The sequence below is a fragment of the Labrus bergylta genome, chromosome 23 (assembly GCF_963930695.1).
Source record: "Labrus bergylta chromosome 23, fLabBer1.1, whole genome shotgun sequence".
NCBI lineage: Eukaryota > Metazoa > Chordata > Actinopteri > Labriformes > Labridae > Labrus > Labrus bergylta.
This window is the reverse complement of record NC_089217.1, coordinates 3,349,014-3,370,491: the sequence shown is the minus strand read 5'-3', so window position 1 is coordinate 3,370,491 and position 21,478 is coordinate 3,349,014. Positions and strand designations below refer to the sequence as shown.

The 21,478-nt window shown below is 43.3% G+C and overlaps 2 protein-coding genes across 4 annotated transcripts; both read right to left on the bottom strand.

The window, feature by feature from the left end:
• metap2a (methionyl aminopeptidase 2a) lies at positions 1 to 6,474 on the bottom strand. The gene is made up of 11 exons (XM_020646572.2): positions 6,279 to 6,474; positions 5,070 to 5,165; positions 4,901 to 4,963; positions 4,599 to 4,701; positions 3,677 to 3,838; positions 3,101 to 3,282; positions 2,173 to 2,267; positions 1,992 to 2,088; positions 1,428 to 1,531; positions 1,224 to 1,339; positions 1 to 1,132 (listed from the first exon to the last, which is right to left on the bottom strand). The coding sequence occupies exons 1-11, from the start codon at positions 6,436 to 6,438 to the stop codon at positions 880 to 882; spliced, it is 1,431 nt and encodes a 476-aa protein (XP_020502228.1). The 5' UTR covers positions 6,439 to 6,474; the 3' UTR covers positions 1 to 879.
• A 1,900-nt stretch (positions 6,475 to 8,374) lies between these two features.
• Positions 8,375 to 21,188, bottom strand: vezt (vezatin, adherens junctions transmembrane protein). 3 transcript variants are annotated; one of them, XM_065951565.1, is made up of 12 exons: positions 21,027 to 21,188; positions 19,724 to 19,861; positions 16,210 to 16,299; positions 15,941 to 16,125; positions 15,082 to 15,366; positions 13,699 to 13,856; positions 13,310 to 13,458; positions 12,191 to 12,570; positions 11,825 to 12,018; positions 11,181 to 11,287; positions 10,841 to 11,048; positions 8,375 to 10,487 (listed from the first exon to the last, which is right to left on the bottom strand). In XM_065951565.1, exons 1-12 carry the CDS (start codon positions 21,060 to 21,062, stop codon positions 9,916 to 9,918), a joined length of 2,502 nt encoding a protein of 833 aa, XP_065807637.1. In that variant the 5' UTR covers positions 21,063 to 21,188; the 3' UTR covers positions 8,375 to 9,915. The 3 variants fall into 3 exon arrangements, with proteins under 3 accessions (XP_065807637.1, XP_065807638.1, XP_065807639.1); XM_065951566.1 differs by having other exon boundaries at positions 13,699 to 13,844; positions 21,027 to 21,187; XM_065951567.1 differs by lacking the exon at positions 21,027 to 21,188 and adding an exon at positions 20,586 to 20,718.
• Between the last annotated feature and the right edge of the window lie 290 nt (positions 21,189 to 21,478).

Here is a 21,478-nt window from a genome sequence, read left to right as displayed (position 1 = left end):
TAATGAGCAAAACCATTTTAATCTTTTTTTCTTACAAAAACATTTTCAGGGATTTTTCAAAATGAAGCTTTTTTCCAATCAGGAACATACAGTGGCAGCAGCCCATTTCAAAGATATTTTACAAATATCACAGAAACGATGACTAGAGGGCCAAAGTGCAGCGTTCCCTCCTGTAACAGAAGCCAAACATACAGCTGCAGATGCACGGCGCCTGTATGTAGTCGGCTCGTATTCCAAGACATCCCAAAGCTTTAGATTTTTAGGAATCGTCCTTTGCAGAGATTTTTTTTGGCCATGCATCGGCATAACCACTTCTTCAACTCGTCAGTAGCAGTTGTGCTTAACTTAACTCGAGCACTAAAGCACTGGAGGCTCAGAGTGGAGCCATAGAAACTTTGAAAATTAAAGGAGGGGGGGGGGGTAATAAAGGGGTTTCCCACGCTCGCCACTGTATGAATACTGGGGGGTGCATTAGATTGAGCAGCAGCTTAATTAACTCTTTAACTGTCAGACAGTTAACTTGATGTTTTTGGAAAATGAGGTCCGCAGGATGTTGAAGGAAACTTTAATCTTTCCTCCCACAGAAAGAGGTCGAGGCTTTTTATTTTTTATTTTTTTTAAAGCTGTGGGTGATGACAGAAAACTCAAGAAAGCCAGTCCTTCTTCCGTGCAAGCTGAGAGTGGTGCATTGTGGGTAGAATACAGTAGCATTTGGCATCCCTCAAGAACTGCTCTCAGACAACGACATCCTGTTAAAGGAGCTTTTTTTTTTTTTTTTTTTTATTTCCGGCTGTTTCTCTGAAGAAGAAGGAGTTGCTAACAGGGTCTTGGAGGTGCTGTTTCGAGGTGAAGGGGGGGCGCTGTGGTGCTGTGGGGTTGTCAGTAGTCGTCTCCCCGGCTCACCACCTCCTTGCAGGTGGGCCTGAGCAGGATGGTGTGCTCGAACTGAGCCGTGTAGCAGCCCTTGGTGTCGCAGAGGGGCGGGTAGGGGTCCACGATGCCCAAGTCGCACAGGTTCTTCAGGGCCATCAGGTACTTGCTCTCGCCCAGGCGGTCCAGCCAGCGGCGGCAGAACGCCAACGTGCCGAAGTTCTCGTTGACGACGTTCAGGAGGTGTTTCGCTCTGGGAAGCCTGAAGGTCATGGAGGGACGTTTATAAGTATCCAGCAGCAGTCACAACAGACATAAAGTGCAGACATCATGAAAACAGAGAAAGTTCTTACCTGATGGGGACGTGGCCGACGTCAAAGTTCTTCATGTAGTGAGAGCACTCCATGTCGTCGTGCACCACACCTTTACCTGTGCTGCCGAATGTCTCGATGGCATAAACCTCTCCCTCCTTTCAGCAAAAAAATAAATAATCAGAGCGTGTTCATTATTTCAGACGGATCAGAAATGAGTCAGAATGATGGATGTAATGAACTCACCTCCATCCGCGTTGCTTCTCCTCCTTTAACGATGGGCACAGTCTTTCCTGCGTGTATTCTGTACTGACCGATTGAATGACCGTTCAGGTTTCGGATCGGCTTCACTGGAAGGCAAAAAAAAAAAAGTTTTAGAAACAAACAGATCATTTCTTTTTAAGTATCGTTCATGTAGATAACACTGGTTAAAACATCCACATTTCATGACATTTTCAGGCTCTGCAGAGTCATAAATGTAACTTCAAATATAGTTTTTAACGATCTTACTCATTCCCAAAAAACATCCGAGACTCCCCCACACTCACCTCTTCATCACTGCCTACAACCACTAACTCCCCCCCCCCACATTACTTCTTTGTTGTACTGTCCTCGTCGTTTTTTGTTTTGCTTTATTGTTTTTGTGAAAGCGTCTTTGAGTTCAGAAAAGCGCTTTATAAAACTAATGTATTATTATTATTATTATCATTACTACATTTAGATCAAGCTCTGAAAGCACAAAAGCTTAATCTGTTGTTTCAATGTCGTCATATGTTATAAACACACAAGTAAATATCAATAGAGTTCAACCTTGATATGTTTTGCCGTCAAGCTCGACCTCGTAGGACTCCATTACTTCTTGAATCGCTTCTCCGACATCACACAGACGCACATCGATGCCGGCATTCTGCAACAAAAACAGGAAATCATCAGCTCCGGGGACCAATCAGAAAAAAAACTCTGGGATGTTTTGTGTGTGTGTTAGTCATACTTTGATTCCAGTATTGGTGGCGTCTCTCACAGCCTCCAGCAGCTTGTCGTACTTTGGATTAAATGTGACAGTGAAGGCACAGTCAATGATTCGCCCTGCAAACAGACAAGGAGCAGAAAACAACATTTTTTCAACATGTTTATTCGAGGTTTTGCTATTTTGTATTTTGATTTGCAGACATTCTGTAAAGCATTTTTTTTATATTTATGCGTGTTCAACATTTAGGTCACATTCAGTGCTTCCATGAGTAGTTAAGCTACAAAAATGTAGACTGAAATCAGAATAAGATAAAAAGCTTTTTGAACGGAAGTGAATCTAACATTTTTTGGAGGGTTGAATATTTGACTCTTAGCTCTTTGAAACACTCTCACAAGTGCAAGTTTTTCTTTTGTTGTGAGCTTTATTCTACTGTTTTTTTCTTCTAAAGCTCTCTCTCTTCAAAAAGAGATTTTGATCTCAATGATTTTAACCCGTCTAAAGGGTTAAATAAAAAATACAGAGAATGTAGTGTACAGTTTGTAACAGCAGAAAACACCTTTAGTATAAACTAAATGTACTCATGTAAGGAGAACAGTTTGAAAATCTTCCTCAGTTTTTTTCATGTTTCTGTTTTTTATCCCCACACTGACATAAAAAGGAGAAACCATCCTACTTGATTTAACGTCTGCATTTCAGTTTCATTACAGTTAAAGAAAGCTGTAACTTTATTACAGACTCAAGCTGTTCCACGAGAGCAGAGTCTTTAAGAGCCTGACGATTGATTTCCATTTCCTCCTCTAATCACTGTAACCCACTCGCTCCTGAGAGTAAATCTCCTTTGCGGCCGCTTCTCCATCGACCCCATTATGTGTGCAGAGCTCGCCCTGAATGCATCATTACAGATCAGCACAAATCAAATCGCTGAAGCAGCAGGAAGTGCCCGACGTACCGTTGATGTGCGTGCCGAAGTCGATCTTGCAGACGTCGTCGTACTGCAGGACGGTGGTGTCTCCGGCGTTGGGAGTGTAGTGGGCAGCGCAGTGGTTGAGGGAGCAGCCGGTGGGGAAGGCCAGGCCGGCGTCCAGCTTGTTCTCCTTGATCAGCTTACGAGAGCAGTCCTCCAACCGCTCGCTGTGGAGGCGGGACAAGAGAGCAACAAAATGAGAAGTCGAAAGAAGAAATGTAAAAAATGTAAAAGAGGAAATCTGATTATTATTTTATTTTTTCATACTTTAATGTGAATCATTCTCTGAGTTGTGAGACGATGGTTTACACATTTGAAGGACTTTTAAAAGTGAGTAATTCTGCCGGGGAGTCAGCCCCCGCTTTTAAGATTTTATTTGCTGACACTAGATTATTGTTTTTTTTTTACAGCTCTGATGGACGACTGTTTTTGATGAGTCAGCAAATCTATCCTCCTCTCAACAATCTATACAACTCACTTCATGTTGTAACTGCAACCTCAAACCGTTCCTATCAAGTGAAAAATGTGACCGATGAAGTGGACGATAGAGGAAGCCCTCACCAGATTTCAATCATGGTCATGCCGGGTTTCATGAAGCCGCGGACGTGCTGGCGGACTTGTCTGTGGGCCTCGGCTGCCTGTCTGAAGTCGCTCCACACCTCCTCGTTGGCTTTATCCATCACCCGCCTCTCCTCGATTGTCGTACGCCACACTGCGCTGCGGCTGGAGGCGGAACACAACAACAACAACAACAACAACACAGAGTTCATTTCCTGGACGTTAAGGTCGGAATTCAGAAAGTAACATAATACTGATTTCATTTCATATTTGATTTATTTGCTCGTTTCAACACAACAAGAACTCTTTTCTTCTGTTACTGAAACACTGTTCACGAGCAGATAGTGAGCATGTTAGAACTGCAGGAAGGACCTGGTTTTACGACATAACGACACACAGTCCTGACTAATCCACGGGCCTCAATCAGCTGTTCAGGGTCAATGACTTCACCACCAACCTCAATATAAAAACTCTGACCATCTGCGAGTAACATTTCTTCAAACTGAAAGAAAGTTGTTCCTTCAAAGTTTCTAAAAAAAAAGTTTTAACACTCAAAAAAACACTGAACTGGTTACATTTATAACACTTCATTTCAAATTACAAGAAATGATTGCGGGCAAGACACTTTCAACTGAGAGACTTTAAATACAATTTATAGAAGACATTATCTGCCTGAGTAGTGAGAGGTTATGTGATGCTTAAGAGGAAGACAATAAAAGAAAAAAACACATCAAGAACGGTGTGCAAAAACTTGAAAAGCTACAAAACAAAAAGGTAAACAATAAAGCAAATTCCAAATAACACAAAGTGTTTCGTTCTCAAGAGTCAAGAGCATCAACAGAAGAACAGGAATTAAGAATAATCTCGGAAATTAAGCAAAATATAAACAGGTTTAGATGTGTGTGTGTGTTTTAACTCCTCTTACCCGTCCTGTACGGTGGGGTATTCACACTCTTGTCCGATGGGGAACACTCCACTTGGGTATAACTCACAGATGGGAACAGACGGGGGATCGGTTTGAGATTTGGCTGAAAGAAAAGGAAAAAACTCAATCAGACCGACTAACAGATGTCGTACAGCGGAGGGCTGAATCAGGACAACAGAGGCGACACAGCCAACCTTCAGCTCAGGACAGACGCTGCTTTGTACGACTGTGAGATTCTAAAACACTTATAAACAGCACTGCAGCACGACACAAAGCTTTACTCTGAAATGTGCACAACTTACGTCCTTTCTTCTTCTTTTTCTTCTTCTTCTTCTTCCCTGCAGAGTTCTCTCCATCGTCTCCGTCTGTGCGGGGTAAAAGAAAATGTGATCACACAAGCTACATGTGACGTTAACATGTCGACACCTTCCAAGCACAAACAATGACGACGCGTGTTGTGATCCCCATCACCTTCCTCTCCATCCTCCTCTTTCTCTTTCTCTTCTATCGCCTGTTTCTCCAGCTGTTTGGCCACTTCGGTCACTCCGTCAGCCTCCGCCTCAGCGCCTGCAAGCAAACGGAAAAACAGATCGTCAAAAACACACAGAACAATAAATAACCAAAACTGGCAACCGGCAGTGGAGTTCTGCTGAGTCAGCACACGCAGCAGAATGCAGAGGGGGGGGGGATGTAGGAAGAGTGACAAAGTTTCATCTTATTTTGGGCAGCATCCTTTCAAAATCAAGGCATAAAGACGGATCCTCCTGACTGCATGTGAGCAACTCCTCACTCAACATGACTCATTAACAGATCAAGCACAGGTGGTAGTTTATTTATAATGTGATCACTTTGAAAGGTTTGAGTATTTGTGATAAATCCAGGGTAAATTAAGGTGTCCTCATTTTCTACGGGCACATAAACATCCATCTACAGCACTTTTCCTGCCTTGATATTCAGAAATATTAACGTTTCAAAACATGTCTCCACACTGTTTGAACTTTAATTGAGTTAATTGAGATGAAAGAGTTAATGTTGTGATTTAATTACAGAGAAATCATCTTTTTTTTTTCCTTGCATAATAACTCCACTAGAGGAGGAATTACGAAACAGAAATAAACTTGGCTGAGGGTCAACACAGTGAGCAATCACAACAGTTCCTACAGAGGAGCAGTCAGCTCACCGCGTTGTTGTGTTTTGATTTAATTAAACATTAAATTATAGATCAGTCAGCTGTGGTTGATGACACTGCTCCCAAACGTGGATCCGAGTAAAGCCCGGCGTGTTTCATAAGGCCTGACAGCTACACCGTCCAAACCGCTCATAACCCGCATGGCTAATGAGGATCAGCGTCAAGTCAGCCGCATTTACAGCGCCATACTTCCGGTTCGACTTTCAAAATAAAATGTCACAGTTCGATTTACTTTCTTGTAGATGAAGTAAAATACTTAACACATCAGCCATTCTTTTAATAACGTGTAATTGGTTGATTTCTGATTAAAAAATACATAATTTAAAATTTAAAAACCGTCCCCACAAGTAAATCTCGTACACCTGCTTTTTTGATGGAAACCGGAAACTCAGTGTTCGCGATGGTTAAAAGTCGCAAGCTTGACGCATCTCCAATAAGTAACATTAGCTCTGCTAGCCTGGAAGCTACAAACTAGTCCCGGTCAGCCTCACCTGCCGCTGCGGACTTGTTCTTCTTCTTCTTTTTCTTCTTCTTTTTCGCTGTCTCCGTCTCCACGGGGTCTGCCTCTTCTCTGTCCTCCGCCTCCCCGTTCAGCTCCCGGTCCGGGACTGGTATCTGGTCCGCAACCTGCTCCGCAACCACGTCCGCCATGATCGCAGGCGCTGCTGGAAAAGGAAGCGCGATGGACTGTGGGAGTGCTGTGTGTGGTGCTGCGTTCAGGGACACTCAGTCCTTAAAGAACCCTCATCGACAGTACTCTTTAATTTCCCCCTTTTTTCTATTAAATAAATTAAATAAATAAGGTATGTTATACTATACTTTACAACTCTATACTTATAATTTATTTAGGACACAGAGGTCCACATCATCATAAAAAATAAATACACAAGACATCAACAAAGGGATAAAATCACTGCAGTTCACAATTGTTCAGTAATAAAAATACTCATAATTTGAGAATTATTCTAAATGCATCATTATAAGCAGGTTATGATGTAAGTGTAATCTTCTTGTCATTTTTTACTTTTTGTCTTTGTTTTTTTCATAAAGTTAAATAAGCAATTTATGAAAATACCAGTGTACTACTAGTTTACTTTTTATTTAAATTTTCTTTTATTTACCATTTTATCTGGAATTTATTACTGTACATATTAGTTATCTTATTTTATTTTATCTATTTTACCTTATTATATTTTATCTTATTTTGGTTGTATTGCACCGTGGGACGGAGACAAACGCAGTTTCGATTCCACTGTATGTCTGGCATATTTTGAAATTGACAATAAAGTTGACTTTGACTAGTTTCATATTTATGGTCTAAGAGCGGAAGTTAATTAAATCAGAAGATTTAGTTTCAGTTAGTGTATCCTTCACCATTCTGTTCTTATGCATAAAGTATTTTATTTTATCTAAAAAATATTTATCAATGAGAGGGAAAGTTATATTTAACAATTATGTTCAATTAAAAAAATCCTGTAAAACAATTTGCAGCAACCATAACTTCACTTTTCAACACGCGTTCTGAAAAATCGGGAGATTAGCAGGGGCACGTGAAGGCAGCACGGAGTAAAACATGCCGAATCAGCTGAAGGGGATCTAAAGCCTTGTGAGGAGAAATAACCTGTAGAGAGGTTTAAGTAACCAATTAGAAATGCACTCATCAAGACATATATAGGGCATCCTTTTACATTCCTATTTTATAACATCCTTTAAATAGGAATGGAAAAGATCTGTGAAAGATTGACTTGGGTAAATGAAAATAAACAGATTAAGTTGAAGCAGTTTCTGAAGATTAAGCACTCAGTTTGAAAACATAACAAAATCATAAATATTATTTTGAAATATAGATATATATTAAGTTATACAAACATTCTAGTAGTTTATGTTTGAGGTCAAAATCCTGCTGAATGGCAATTATAGAATTGACCACTAGGTGGCAGATAAATTACAGACAACGTCCTAATAAAACAATTACCTGATTAAAGCCAATTGGTGCTTTATATTTACAATGGATGCCACGTGATGCCTCAGTTTGGGTGATGGAGAGTCAAACTGGATTTATGTGATGCCAAACTGAAATATCAAAAAGCTAGAGTTACTGAATTATTGTTTCCTGTCTTTAAAGTATTAAATCCAGAGACACGGGCACTTCTATGTTTAATCTTTAGTCCTTGTGTTTAATGCTCTAAAGGCAGGAATGGCTTTAAAAGGGAGCACCAGCTGTTGTGGGTGAGACTAATGCAAAAATCCTAGAAAACATATCAAGTGACTCACCAAACCTGTTTGTAACCCCCAACACCGTGAGAGCGTCTGAAACGAGAGCGTCTGAAACATGAGCGCCAGAAAAGACTTGAGGATACAACCAACACTTCCAGAATGGTATTTTATTTAACATTTGGAAAATGCAGGGGGGGGGGGGGGGCTCATCCCAGAGAGAGGGTGCAGGAGGGATCAGGACAAGGCAGACATGGTGACAAGAGCGACTGGGAAGGTGTTGGACGGGTTGGGGGGGGGGGGACATACATCAGGGCTCCTACGTCAACTTCATATGAAACAGGGTTTTAGATTGCCCTCACATGAGAAAATCTTCTTTTTTTTTTTTACATCTAAACCCGTACAAGTATTTGATTTTTTTAACCTCAACAGCAGCACAGTTCAGTGAATTCATGCCACACGATCCATTTAATTTAAGTGTTGAGTCATTAGCAAGTCTTCCTTATCTGTATCCCTCTAATCACAGACTCTTAAAACAAACAACATTGTTTCAGTTTTGATACAGTATTGTTGTATTCCAAATATTATGATGAATGAATGTTCACCTGTATGTCTGCGTGACCCCCGCTGTGTTCAGTCAGACAGCAGAGAGATGGATTGGACAAAAATAAAGCGCTCATAGTAAAAATAGAATCTCACTTCCTCCTCCTCTTGTTTATGTTTCTGTCGGTCTGTAAGGATTACCATCAGCTGAGGACGTCCTTCTACTTGGGATGTGTTCAGACAGAATGAACGGCAAATTCTTCACTGGCTTTTCCAAAAATTTTCAATAACTGCAGCTACAGCATTGGAATGAAACAATCCTTTATCCAATCAGTGCATCTATGTACAATTTAAGCAAGCTCACTCCTCACAATTTACCAACGCACTTAAATGAGCTTTTCTATATAGGGAGCATTCCAACAATTCTGCAAATCATTCAAACACAGGACATTAAATCACCGACCCTTTGGATAATCGATGTGAGGAACATTCACTGTGTTGATTTTGGCGCCTCCCTGTGGACAAACTGCACATCTTGTCCTGTTTAAAAAAAAAACTCTTTCTGCTTATTTCTACAGCCAAAAATAAGAGTAAATCTCTATTGATGAAAATGTAATCTTGTGTGAATCTTTCTTTACATTTTTCAGGAGTGCTTGAAAATAGCAGTAAAGAGATTATCAAGGTCTTAGATAGCGAGCTAGCTCATTTTAGTTGAGCTCAAAACTCAGCAGAAAGTTCTCTCCCTTCACTTCTGACCTCTGCAAGTTTCATTCAGGGAGAGTTTGAAGACAGCTAATTCAATCTCATTGAGTGTATTTCTTTTCTGTCTGAACACATCTTTGTAAAATCCCTCTAAAAATTTCATTTCTCCAGCCTAAACCAGAACAAAGTCTTCCTGACAGAGACGAATGTTGGAGTGTTTTGATCACAGTGATTTATGAGAAAACTGCACTGACGACCACGTCCTCCCTATTCTTCTATGAATCCCACTAAATAACCACTTTGTTGTTTTTTTGTTGTTGTCTTACAATCTTTGTTTCCACACCTGTCAAACAACTGTGAACGATAAATACGATGTGGATGTCAACCGAGTACACTGCAGACATTCTGGATCTTCTGACCTCAACACTGTAAAGGTCAGATGTTGGTTTAGTGGTTCTGGTACCTGAGTTTGAACAGCAAGAGAGCGGTAAGAATGTCGGGTGATGAACAGTAACGTGGACGGACGGACGGACGGACGGACGGACGGATGGGTGACGGAGGTTTTGTGTAAATCTGAGAAACATTTAAGATGTAACACGAGACCCAATCGATTAAGACACCCAGACGATCAGACATAAATGCAGTCCCTTCTCAGCGTGAGGTTTCATTTCAGTTTTTCTCAGGGGTTTGTCTGTCCCTCTTCTTCTCCTCCCCCTCCTCCTCCTCCTCCTCCTCTTCATCTCCAAACGTTTGCTCCTCCATCCCGATGAGTGAGTGCGAGCGCGCCGCCACCTGAGCCGCGATGGCCGAACTGAAGCTGATAGCCGCCGAGCCGTGGATCTCCGTCAGTCTGTCCAGCACAGAGACAGCAGGGACTTTAGGCGTCAGGAAGCAGTCCAAACCGTTCTGCCCCTCCCCCCCCTCCTCCATGACGCCGTCGTACTGATGCAGCTCCGACGCTCCTCCCCCTCCCCGCAAACAGACCGATGCTCCTCCCAGCTCCGCTTCCTTCGCCTCGGAGCCGCAGCTGAACTCAGTCAGCGGCTTTGACGCGGGGTCGGGCCTCACCCTGCCGTCCTTTCCTTCCTCTTCCTCTTCCTCCCCTTCGCTTCCTGCGGCGCGCTCTGAAAGGTGGTTTCCTTCATCGTCGCAACTTTCTGCAGATCCCAGAGAAGTGACGGCGTCTGACGGGTTGGTGGCGGGATCTGAAGCCTCACAACGAGCTGAAGGAGTCACAGCAGCTGAAAGAAAAAAGGAAGAAACAGGACACCTCTCACTTTCCTCTAATGTATTTGAATAATGACTGAAAAAGAAGCAGTTCCCCCCAGTTCTCAAGGGGAGCTGTGAAAAACAGATTCCTGTCATTTAAACCACTCAGAAGTGTTGCAGAGATTCAACTTCCCCCTTTGGTTTTTATTCCATCTTTGTTTCAGTAAGCTTGCTTAGATGTTGAAGACAAAGACTGAAGTGTGTCTTTGTGTTTTTATATTTCGACGACACTTCAAAGAGTTAAAAACAGCCTCATTCTAAAAAAGTGTCGACTCTACAAGCACGGTCGTCACGTTTGTCCGATGAGATGGTGTGACTTGCAGACCTTGGTCGTTGAAGAGCAGCTGCTTCCTCTTCATCCTCTCCCCCTCTGACGCGCGGAAGCCCAGCACCGCTTTCAGCTCCGACAGGACGCGGCGGGACTCCTCCCTCTCTCGCCGCTGACGCTCCCGTTCCTCCGGTGACAGCATGTCCGACCAGGAATCTCTACCTTCTCCGTCAGAGTCGGAGTCGGACACGTAGGCCTCCCACTCCTGGTTCAGATGGAACAGCGAGGGGAAGCGAATTAGGCGGACACAAATGTAATTGAAACATGTCAGGCAGTATTAGTGAATAGAGGGAAATGATTCAAGACATCAGGTTCAAGCTGAATAATTTCATCCTACCAGCTCTTCTGGCACAGGATCCTGGTCCAGGATTAACGGGTAAGAAGGAGGAGGAGCGGGAATTTCCGGTAAAGGAAGACCACACTGCTCCAGAGCCTCAGCATTACCTGCAGAGATCAAGTGAACTGATGTTACTGAGACAGACAAAACAAATCAGACCTCAACAGCTACTGAAGGTCTGAATGGTCCGTTTCTTGTCCCGTATTGTGAAGCAGCTACTTCATCCATGACCGGCTAACAGTCTTGAGTCATTGTAAGAAAAGGAGGAAGTCTTGAGTTAAAAATAGGTCCTGTGTTAAAAGTGGAAAGCTTCATAATAGAGAGAGGTGTCACTGCTCTGTCTTGAGTGAATATTTTATGGCATACTTAGAAATGCAGGACGTGTGACGTGAAAGCTCTGACCTAAAACCTGGAGTGCTGTAGGAAGCTTAACTTACTTAGCCTGCATGAAAACCTATGAGAAGTCTGACTCTGAAGGAGAGGAACTTCCCATAGGTTGTGACCTGTTACAAGTTCAGACCAAACTGCAAATCTAAGGATTTAAAGGAATAGTTCAACATTTTAGTTTAGGGCTTACAAAAGTAGATTGATATTCTGTATATATGAAACAATAGATAGCTCTGTTAGTGTTTAATAAAGCTTACCTGGACAGGCGTTGGCTCGCCTCAGCATGCGCTCCACCTGGCAGATGGTGTCCTCCCAGCAGCCGGTGCTGGCCTGCATGTGAGGCTGCAGCTGGTGCAGCCGGTCGCTGAGGTCCTGGTAACCATCAAACGACAACTCTGTCGGCTCTTTGGACACCATGAGTTTCTCCAGGTCGTCCTCCAGGATGATCATCCTGAACACGATCAGAAACAAAAGGAGAGTTGACAATACAAACTGTTATTTCTCTTCTGCGTGGTGACATGACCTCGTTTCCAACACTGCTCATTAAATTCTCATCTCATTTTATTGGGAAGTGTCGATTGACGGCGGTCAGGTTTATGTTTGTGTGTTAGTGTGCGTCTCACTCGCTGAGCATGGCCTTGAGGTGAAGCTGCAGGCTTCGGATGGAGGTGTGCAGGGTGTTGAGCTCTCGGCATTTCTCCCTCGCTCTGCCCGTCCTGTCCGAGCCCGTCGTCCTCGGCTGCGTCTCGAAGTGTCGATGGAAGTCGTAGCTGCGCTGCACCTCGCAGAGGCAGGTGGCCAGGGCGTGGTGGAGGGGCTCGGTCACCGCGGCGACGGACCGATGGAGCGGGGGAGGGCAAGGGGGAGGAGGAGACGACGGTGGGAGGGAAGTGTCTCCTTTGGAACCGCCTTCTTCTAAATCCTCTATTCTTTGGGGCGAGAGGAGTAGAGCCAGTCTACGGAAACACTCAGAGCTCTGTCCCACCCACAGCTGAAACAGCATCTGCAGGGGGAGAGAAAAAAACAACACTTACTGAACAACGTTTATGTATTTGACACAAGCGTTTCTTCATCAAACCATCTTTTTAGCTACTTCACAGTTGGATATGTAACAATCTTTGCAAGCTTAAGAGCTGGCACATGGAACTCAGAGAAGTGGATTTAGTGTTTTGCGATGCAGCACGTTTGATGTTGAGAGTTACATGGGAAGATCACACAGTGTAAGTCTGTACGTTTAGTACAAGACCGCCCAAAGTGGCCTGCATGCTTAGCTTAGTCCAGAGGTTAAAAAACGTGTCTGCTGTTTCTTTTACTTGTACAAAAACTGAGGCATAAAAACAGTTTGTCGTCGTAACATGGGGAGTTTTTGGCTGCAATATGTTTCTGCTCAACACAGTATCAACAAAGTTTCTGCAGGTTGCTCTGCAAAACTTAACTGACAACAAGTCTTGACTGATCCTTTAAGTGATAGCATCTTTATTGGTTGAGGCGGTGCTGATAGGATAATACTTTGGTTCCAGCTGAGTATTTATTGTTCAGAGAGAAAGGGCTTTCAATCCTCTCATTTGCACTCCATAAACTTACCAAATATATGAATAAAGGAAGCTGATTTTGGTACGTAAGTACATACTGACCGTAAATAAGGTTGTAAATCTTATTTGCTAATTGTTACCTTCTTATTATCCTTCTTTATTGGGCTCTGACCAGCTACCATCAGCTCCTTGTCTTCTCTCAGCTCTTACCTTTAGGGCAGGAAGACTGTAGTCATCGGTCAGCTCCTGAGCCTGCTCGTCTCCGAGGTGTTCGATGCCCAGGCCGAGCCCGAGCTCCTTCAGCGGCACCGCAGAAACATAGTTTGTCACATTATCGATCTCAGAGTTCAGAGGGAACGTTGGGAGGGGTTAAGGACACATCGAATCTGCAACTATAGTTGTCTTATGAATATTACCATCAATTAATCTAAATGGATTCAACTGCAACGGTAAGAACCAACATTTGACTCTTGCCTAGTAACAGCTCTTTAACTCAAACAATAATGACTCTTTCCCCCGACACTCTAAAGATATGAACACACATATTCTGTCTAAGTGCTGGATCATCTTCCACTGTGTCTCTCCAGGTAAAGGATATGCCTTCAGCATGTGACAGGTTGCTCTGCGTGAGGCTCTGAAGGCCGATCGGAGCGCCCGGTACAGCGTTTTCCTCAGTCCAATCAGCTGCTGGCCCCGTGGCATCCCCCCCGGCCCCGCCCTGCTAAAGGAGCCGGCCGCACTCACCCTGTCGAGCAAACTTGACAAGTGAAATGTGATACAACTGTGGAGAGGTCCCGAAGAGGCAGGGGGGTACATACAACACTGAACACAACATCACTAAAGGTCGACAAAACCGACAAACTGGGACGTGAACACTACACAGGTGTGAAACAATACAAGACATGCTACTGAAGGAACAGCTTGACACTTTGATAAATGTGCTTATTGACTTGTTTAGAGAGAGCTGTATGACGAGATTGATACCGTTCACATGTTTGTGCATTAGATAGGAAGCTACAGCTGCTGCTGCTGGTTAGCCTATATTAGCACAAAGACTGGAATCAGTGGGAAACAGCTAGCCTAGCTCTTAAATCAAGGTGCACTAAAGTACGACGATGAACACGTTATATCAGGGTTTTTTTCATGTGTACATAAAAGAAGTAATAAATAAGCTTTACCTCTCTGAACTCCTGCACATCAACACACCTACCCACACTCTCAGGGGTCCAGGACCTCCAGCCGCTCTGCCCCCCCCCCCCCCACCTCTGGAACTCCCTCCCACCACAAATCCATAATATCGACTCTCTCTCCATTTTCAAATCTCATGTCAAAACACATCTTTTTAAACTGGATTATTCAGTCTGATCATTCTCCACCCGCTCTCATAACTGTGTCTGTGTTTTTTAATGTTCATTTTATTGTTGTGTTGTTACTTTGTTGTTTTTATCTCTGCTCTGTAAGGTGACCTTGAGAGTTTTGAAAGGCGCCTTTAAAGAAAATGTATTATTATTATTATTATTATTATTATTATTATCATCAAGTATTTTTTTTGGTAATTCCTGGCATCCAGGCTAGCTGTTTCCAGTTTTTTATGCTAAGCTAGGCTCATTTGCTGCTGGCTTTGGCATTACAGACATTAAGAGTGGTATCAATATTTTCGTCTGTCTCTAAGAAAAAGAGGCAATATAAAAAAATGTGAAACTTTTCCTGCTTGTGATTGAAGTCTAATGCTAGATAATCAGTGTTTTCTCTGGACAAAGCTAAAGCTACAAACAGACAAGACAAACTAAAAGAAGTGATAACATAAACTACTCACATAACCTGAGAAGCTAAGTTAACTAGCGCTGTCAACAAAGGAGTGAATGAACTCAGCAGGCTTGAACAATGCAGTGACACACAGAGGCATGACAGGAAAATGCACATTCGCTTCATATGATTGGTTGACGTTGTATGCAGGCGGACATAAAAACGAGCATACTTACAGGGTGAACCCTCTGGAGATGACCTCCGTTTCCTGCACCAGGCGCAGGGCTTTGCGAGACAGTCCCGTCAGAGTCTTGCTGTTATGGACCAGGAGCTGGAGCTGCGTGACCCGCGCGTGGACGGCTCTCTGCATGCGGGCCCGTCTCCACAGCGTGACACCCCGCAGCCCCGCCCAGCCCAGCAGCACCAGGCTCCACGGAGCGGCTGCCAGCGACCACAGGCCCTCGGAAACGGAGCAGAGACCGAGAAGGACTGCAGCCAGGCCGACCAAACCAGCCATGTCCCTGTGGGAGGAGAAGAGGAGGGAATTTAGACGAGTGCGACCTTATACAGTACATTTTGTCTTAACAACGTTACTATGAATGTGTAAAAACTGGGAACATGTGAACGTTTAAAGGCCTTGAGAGAAACTGCATTTGATCTTTTAACAGGAAAATATGAAGAAAAGGCGCTACTCTTATTGGTAGCTTATAATAATAATAACCAAATTTGCTAATTTTGTATCCATAAGGAGATGTTTTTGTGACTTTAACCCTTAAAAGCCTCATCAACATAGCTATTCATCTTCTCCCTCATGCTTTTCTCTGGAATTCCAGATAGAACAGAACATTTTGATTCTACCGAGAGCTTAGTAAGTATTCTTTTTATCTGGTTAAGGTCAACATATTCCTTCCAAATAAAAGAAAGAAGAGAGAATTAAGTTTACATGTTTACTTTTGCCAGAAAAGGTCACGAGGCCAATCTATTATTTTGATCCATGCTTTCAGTCTGTTATGTTTTTTTTATTGGAATGTATTACATTCTCTGGTGAGCCAACCCATCTCATATCTGTGTTGTGTTTCCTGCCAAACAATATACCATAGTGACGGCTTGGCTATGAGGCTCGGTCTGGGCAGGGCGTTCGCTCGGCCGGACGAGGCGGAGGGGGGCGTCCCGAGGGTGAGCAGACCCGGGTCCAACAGCTCGATCAGCTCCACATCCTCCTGCAGCAGCACGTCCTGGTCCAGAATGCACCTCACCGAGTACTGGCCGAACACGCCGTCCTATGAGAAAAAGGAGAAACACATTTAAAGAAGTGCTTCAAAAAGGTGCTTCAGCATTCCCGTTCTGTTTCTTATTGGACCTACCAGCTGCTGCCCCAGCTTATTAGATGCAGCCGCCTGGTGAAATGGACTCCATCTCCACAGGGCTTCAGCCACTCTCCACCAGCGTCCGCCCTGCCAATCACACACAGAGGAAAGGTTGAAATCGAATTAAATCAATACTGTCACGATTCAAGTTTTATTACAGAGCTTTTAAAAGTGAAATGTTTTTGTAATAATTCACCTGCAAGTGTTTCAGTCACTTTTTAGTGCTTGTCCTCCCTTGGCTGTAGATCAGCTCAATAAAAACACCATGCACTAACAAACAACCACACTCACTGTACAAAGGAGTCTCCCAGGAGACAGACTCTTTTGGGGGAACAACAATAAGAGCAATGTGTTTTCTTAGAAACACTCCTGTGGCGCTTTGAGTTGCACAAAAACCACATTTGTCGAGTTCCACTTTTTGGTATTTTAAATGTTTACATTTTACAGCAACAATAAAACTTTTAAAAATACATGTTTCAAGAACGCAGAGGAAGGACTCTTTTAGATCCAGAAAAGGATACACGCTTGCTCATCCCTTTATGGAAACACAACACAGGAACACACACACACACACTTTTGTTTTGTTTTTTTATGTCCCAGCATTCACAGGGCTGTTGACTCCTCTCTGTAAACAGGCGCAGACATCCAAACACAACCCGAGCGACGTGGTGCCTCAAATTTTAAAGTGCGTTGACATTTGATGCAAAAACAACCTAAAACTTTTCCGCAATGCTGCAAGTTTTTTTTCCCCCTGCAAGAGCCTTAAAAACAAAATACCAAACTGGTATTGCCCAATCATAAATAGGATCTACGACGCGCTAATGAGCTTAGAGCGTTTTTCGGCGTCTGTGAAATGCTTTGTATAAAAACAAGCCTCATGTTGAAAGACATTTGTATGAGGATGTTTTACTAATGTCACACACATCAACTCCCTTTTTTTAAGTTAAAAATGTAATCATAATAACATCCTGTGAAGTGTGTGTGTTCTCCAGTTTGCAGCAGACACACACAGTGATGACCCTTCTCTCAGGGGAGGAGGGGGGGCACAAGTGTTATTAGTCTAAAGGCCGCAGTAGTATTGATTACTGGTTGGAGGCTAAGCTTCAGGACCGCCCCGACACAACTGAGCCACAACTCTGTGCCGTCCTCTCTGTAGTGTCAAAACAAGCTACTCCCAGCCGATGCTCCAACATAGATGATGTATTCATGTAAATGAACTCCCATAATGTCTCAGCACTCTCTCTACTGTATTACATCTCGACTGGCACACAGTCAGTTCTTTACTCATCAGTATTCTCCTGCTGTATCACAGGGATCACTGCAGCTTCCACATCCACTATGTTAGAGAACAGACACACTCAGCATAGACCGATGGATATGTTAGTGTTGTTAAAAAAAAAAGAGAGAAAAAGAAATGACCCAATATTTGGTGCCTCTAATTGTATATATTTTTTTGCCTTGGTATCAATATCATCTGTTATTTACAAGAATTGTATCCAAGTTTAAAAGTCACTTATTATGCAAAATACATTTCACCATGTGTCTCTAGTCTAGTCCACTTTCTGGAGTGAGAAAGCCAAGCCACCCAAGCTCTTCCAGAGAGGGGGCGTGGTCAGACACCGCTCATTTACATATTTAAAGGTACAGACACAGAAACAGCCTGTTCTGAGCAGGGCTGAAATAGAGGGGTTTATAGGCAGGATCAAATTCAGGATCAGAGTGGATTTAGAACAAGAAACTTCACAGACAGCTTCTGGGGAGCTCTGAGACTTATTTGAACTGGTTGAAAAGGAGCACTGTATGTGACCTTTAAAAATTTGGTATCGTGACAACCCTATGATTTCGTGTCACCAGCAAGACAAAACCAAACAAAATCTGGATGTACAGTATAATCATGGCTTGATATTTACTTTCAGCAAACAGAGGTATGTTTGTCTATCAGTGATGTCATGTTCCAAAGTCCAATACAAATATGTTGGCGTCATTCCTCTACATTTCAGTATTCATTTAGTGTAGAGAAATCAACCTTAAGCGTAATTTAACTCCCACCTGGGACAATGAAAGGAGCTGTACTAGTGGTGGTCATGTAGAGGTACTGGTAGAGGGAGAGAGAGTTTTATTCACTCATTGTTCTCAGTAGCGTTTGTGAAAACCAGTCTGAGGACTTTCCCCAGGAGCCTTTGTTGTGTTCCTTCTTTCATTGAATCTGGGCTAACCCTGCTTCTTTATGTTAGTTAAACATCACCAGCTTCAACATACAAATTACTTCACATGCTTTCATAAGTATCAGGGTATCAGGTCACGCATACTGCACTGCTCTGACAGGACAATGCGTCTGTTTATTCATTAGAAGAACTCTGTTCACTGTCTACGTGAACACGGTGTTTGGCCTCGGCTCCGACTTTATCAGAGCTCCAGGAAACCAGTCACCGAGGGACGAGCCAAAAGCTTTCCTGTCTCATCCCCAATCCTTAACTCCTTACAAAAACAGCGTACAAGAGAGGAAGCGTGACACGGACGGAAAGTTCTTGAACCAAGCAAACACAACAATGTTTCCTGTCCTGAGAGGAGGGGGGGGGAAACGGGGTCATGTGATCCAGAGCATCCCGGGACACATTAAAAGTCTGTATGGAATCACAGGCCGACTCAAAACTAAATTCATTACAATTTGATGAATGAAGGAAGCATTCAGAGATCACAGAGTTGTTCTGATTGCATAGCTGGGGTTGCACACAGATCAAAAAAAAAAAAAAACAAGACTTACAAATGACATCAATATGAGACAGATTGTAAGAGGATGCTCACAGGAGGCAGGAATCACGTCAGAGTGTGGTGGCAGTAATCATATTTGTGCTATCTCCGGCAAGATCAGAACAACAGCAGGAGCGAGATGCACATCAGCGAGACGTTTTCTTTGTAAAAATAAAATAAAACAGGCAGCTGCTGTTTGTTACTGCCGAGTGAAGAACATGCAATTTCAAAAGTACAAAATACCTCCATGTGTTTGTGGAGAGCCCTTCTTGCCATCTTGTCTGATTGAAGCAAAGCATGTGACCCAGTGAACATAACAGTCTGTGGTTGTTAATGTGCTGTGATGGAGTCAACAACAGTCATATGTATTACTTTCTGCCTGACTGCACGGGTCAAACAGTGACCGAGTGACACACAGAGCCCCGAGGCAGGGACGCAGACTGCTCATCTAGTTATTGGGGGGGTTGTTGGAGCCACACCCTTTCAATAAGCCAACACTAATAGTGTCTATGTTAACTGAACTTTACATTTTTCAATCTACAGCTAATATAACTATCGCTCGTTTTCATTATTGGTTGCTTCATTTAGGTAATCGCTGAAATGTGTTATTTTAATCCTAGTGTGATCAAAAAGTGATGAATAATATGAATGTAGGTGTTGTGTTGTATTGACAAATTGTCCGATCAACTATATATAATTTCATAAGAGGAGGACAGGTGTGATGTGAAAGTTGTCGTGCAAGGTTGGAGAAGGACCTTACTTTAATTTTCTGTGCAGCTCCATCGGGAGATGTGGCGTCTCCCTCTTGTCCACCGTAGTCTTCATCCTGTGATGCCGTTGGACATGCCTCGAAGTCTGTGTGGCCTAAATCGTGCAGGTACTGGAAAAGAGGGGAGTTCTGCAAAGAAGGAGAGAGAGATTGAGCCATAGTGGAAGAACGATGGATGAATGAGAAGAGCAGGAGACGGATGAAATAGTGCCACATGAATGCTGAGGAGGGAGATTGACGTGGAGTGAATTTGACCCTCATGTACTAGTTTTTTTTTTCACTGACGGTGTCCGATAGGTGAGGAAAAGTATTCGTCAAGCTGGTCTACTTCCAGTACCTCTCTCTCTAACTCCGGCACACAGCTTACTTTTCTGCTCTGGGTTGGAACGCTGTAAAGCCAAAGTGTCTTCACATGTGAATCTGTAAGTCATCATACGCTCATGCAGATGCCAGCGCTGTCTTTTGAGCCTCCATACCTCCAACTGAGACTTTCTGAGATTCTTCCCTCCTGCATGGAAACTAAGACTGAAATGTAAGAGCAACACATCATGTAACAACCTAATCTTCTAATACACGACCCGTGCACTTTCTAACCCTGAACAAAGAAATCTCACATCTAAAATCAGCCAAGGAAATAAGCACAAGAGGAGGAAAGGTATCAAAAGATGCTAGACCAGATCCAACAGATGCATGACCCACTTCTCCTCAGCTGCATTGAAAACAGATCCTCTTCTGTGTTGTGTTTTGGTGTCAGCTGCACAGTACTGCACAATATTTCATTAATTTAACTATTGCATCTTTGAATTCTGCATGTCTGGGTAGCAATTATCAAAGCATTTAATGTGCTACTCACATGCATTGTCACACGAAGTCGCAGCTCATGTTGTCACCACGCAGACAGATACAGCTCCGTGTGTGTGTGTGTGTGTGTGTGTGAAGGTGGGTTTCTTTTTGCAGAACCGACGCATTGGATCTGGTCATCCCCACCCCACCTTTAACTGCCAGTCTGATGAAACACCAGCAACAACAGCAGCCTAGCACCCAGCTCAGCCTCTCTTATGACTACAAAAGCTCCTTGGCAGACAAATACTCAGCAGCCAGCCAAATATGTGGATTTGTTTTGGTTTGTCAATTCATTGCAAAACAGCTGCCAATGAGAGGTTAGCACACTTACTAGCTTGCTAAGCTATATTTGCACGCTAGCTGTCGTTAAAGAACCCACCTCAGGGGTCGCAAGGTATGACAAAGCATCAGTTGCAAGTTTCGCTAACAAGCAGCGACGTTAATCACGAACCTCAAACACCACATCTTCGTCAAACTCCTCAGTCATCGCTCTCCGCCATCTGTACACAGCCCGTTTTGCATTCTGAAAATTGTAGGCGACAATAGTGACGAACAGCCGCTGAGAAGTTGGTAGTTAGCCGGCTGCTAAAACTTCGTTTGAAACTACGTTACCCACAATGCATCATCCTGCCACTTCCTCGCGAGTAACGGACACGTTCTGAGGGCTCGACAGCGCTTCGAGTGGTCGCGAGAGGCTGCGGCCCAGCCGTTGGGAATGCTCGGCAGGGATTCGTAAAGCAACCGAAAATATACCGCATTGCACCGGAAAAAGACTTTCAAAATAAAATCTTTTTAAGGCTCTAACAACTTGTCGTGGGTGGAATTTGCAGAATAACACTTGTAATCGCAGTTAAATGTTTTGATTAATTAAAACGGATATAAATTCATTTGTATTGTACGAAT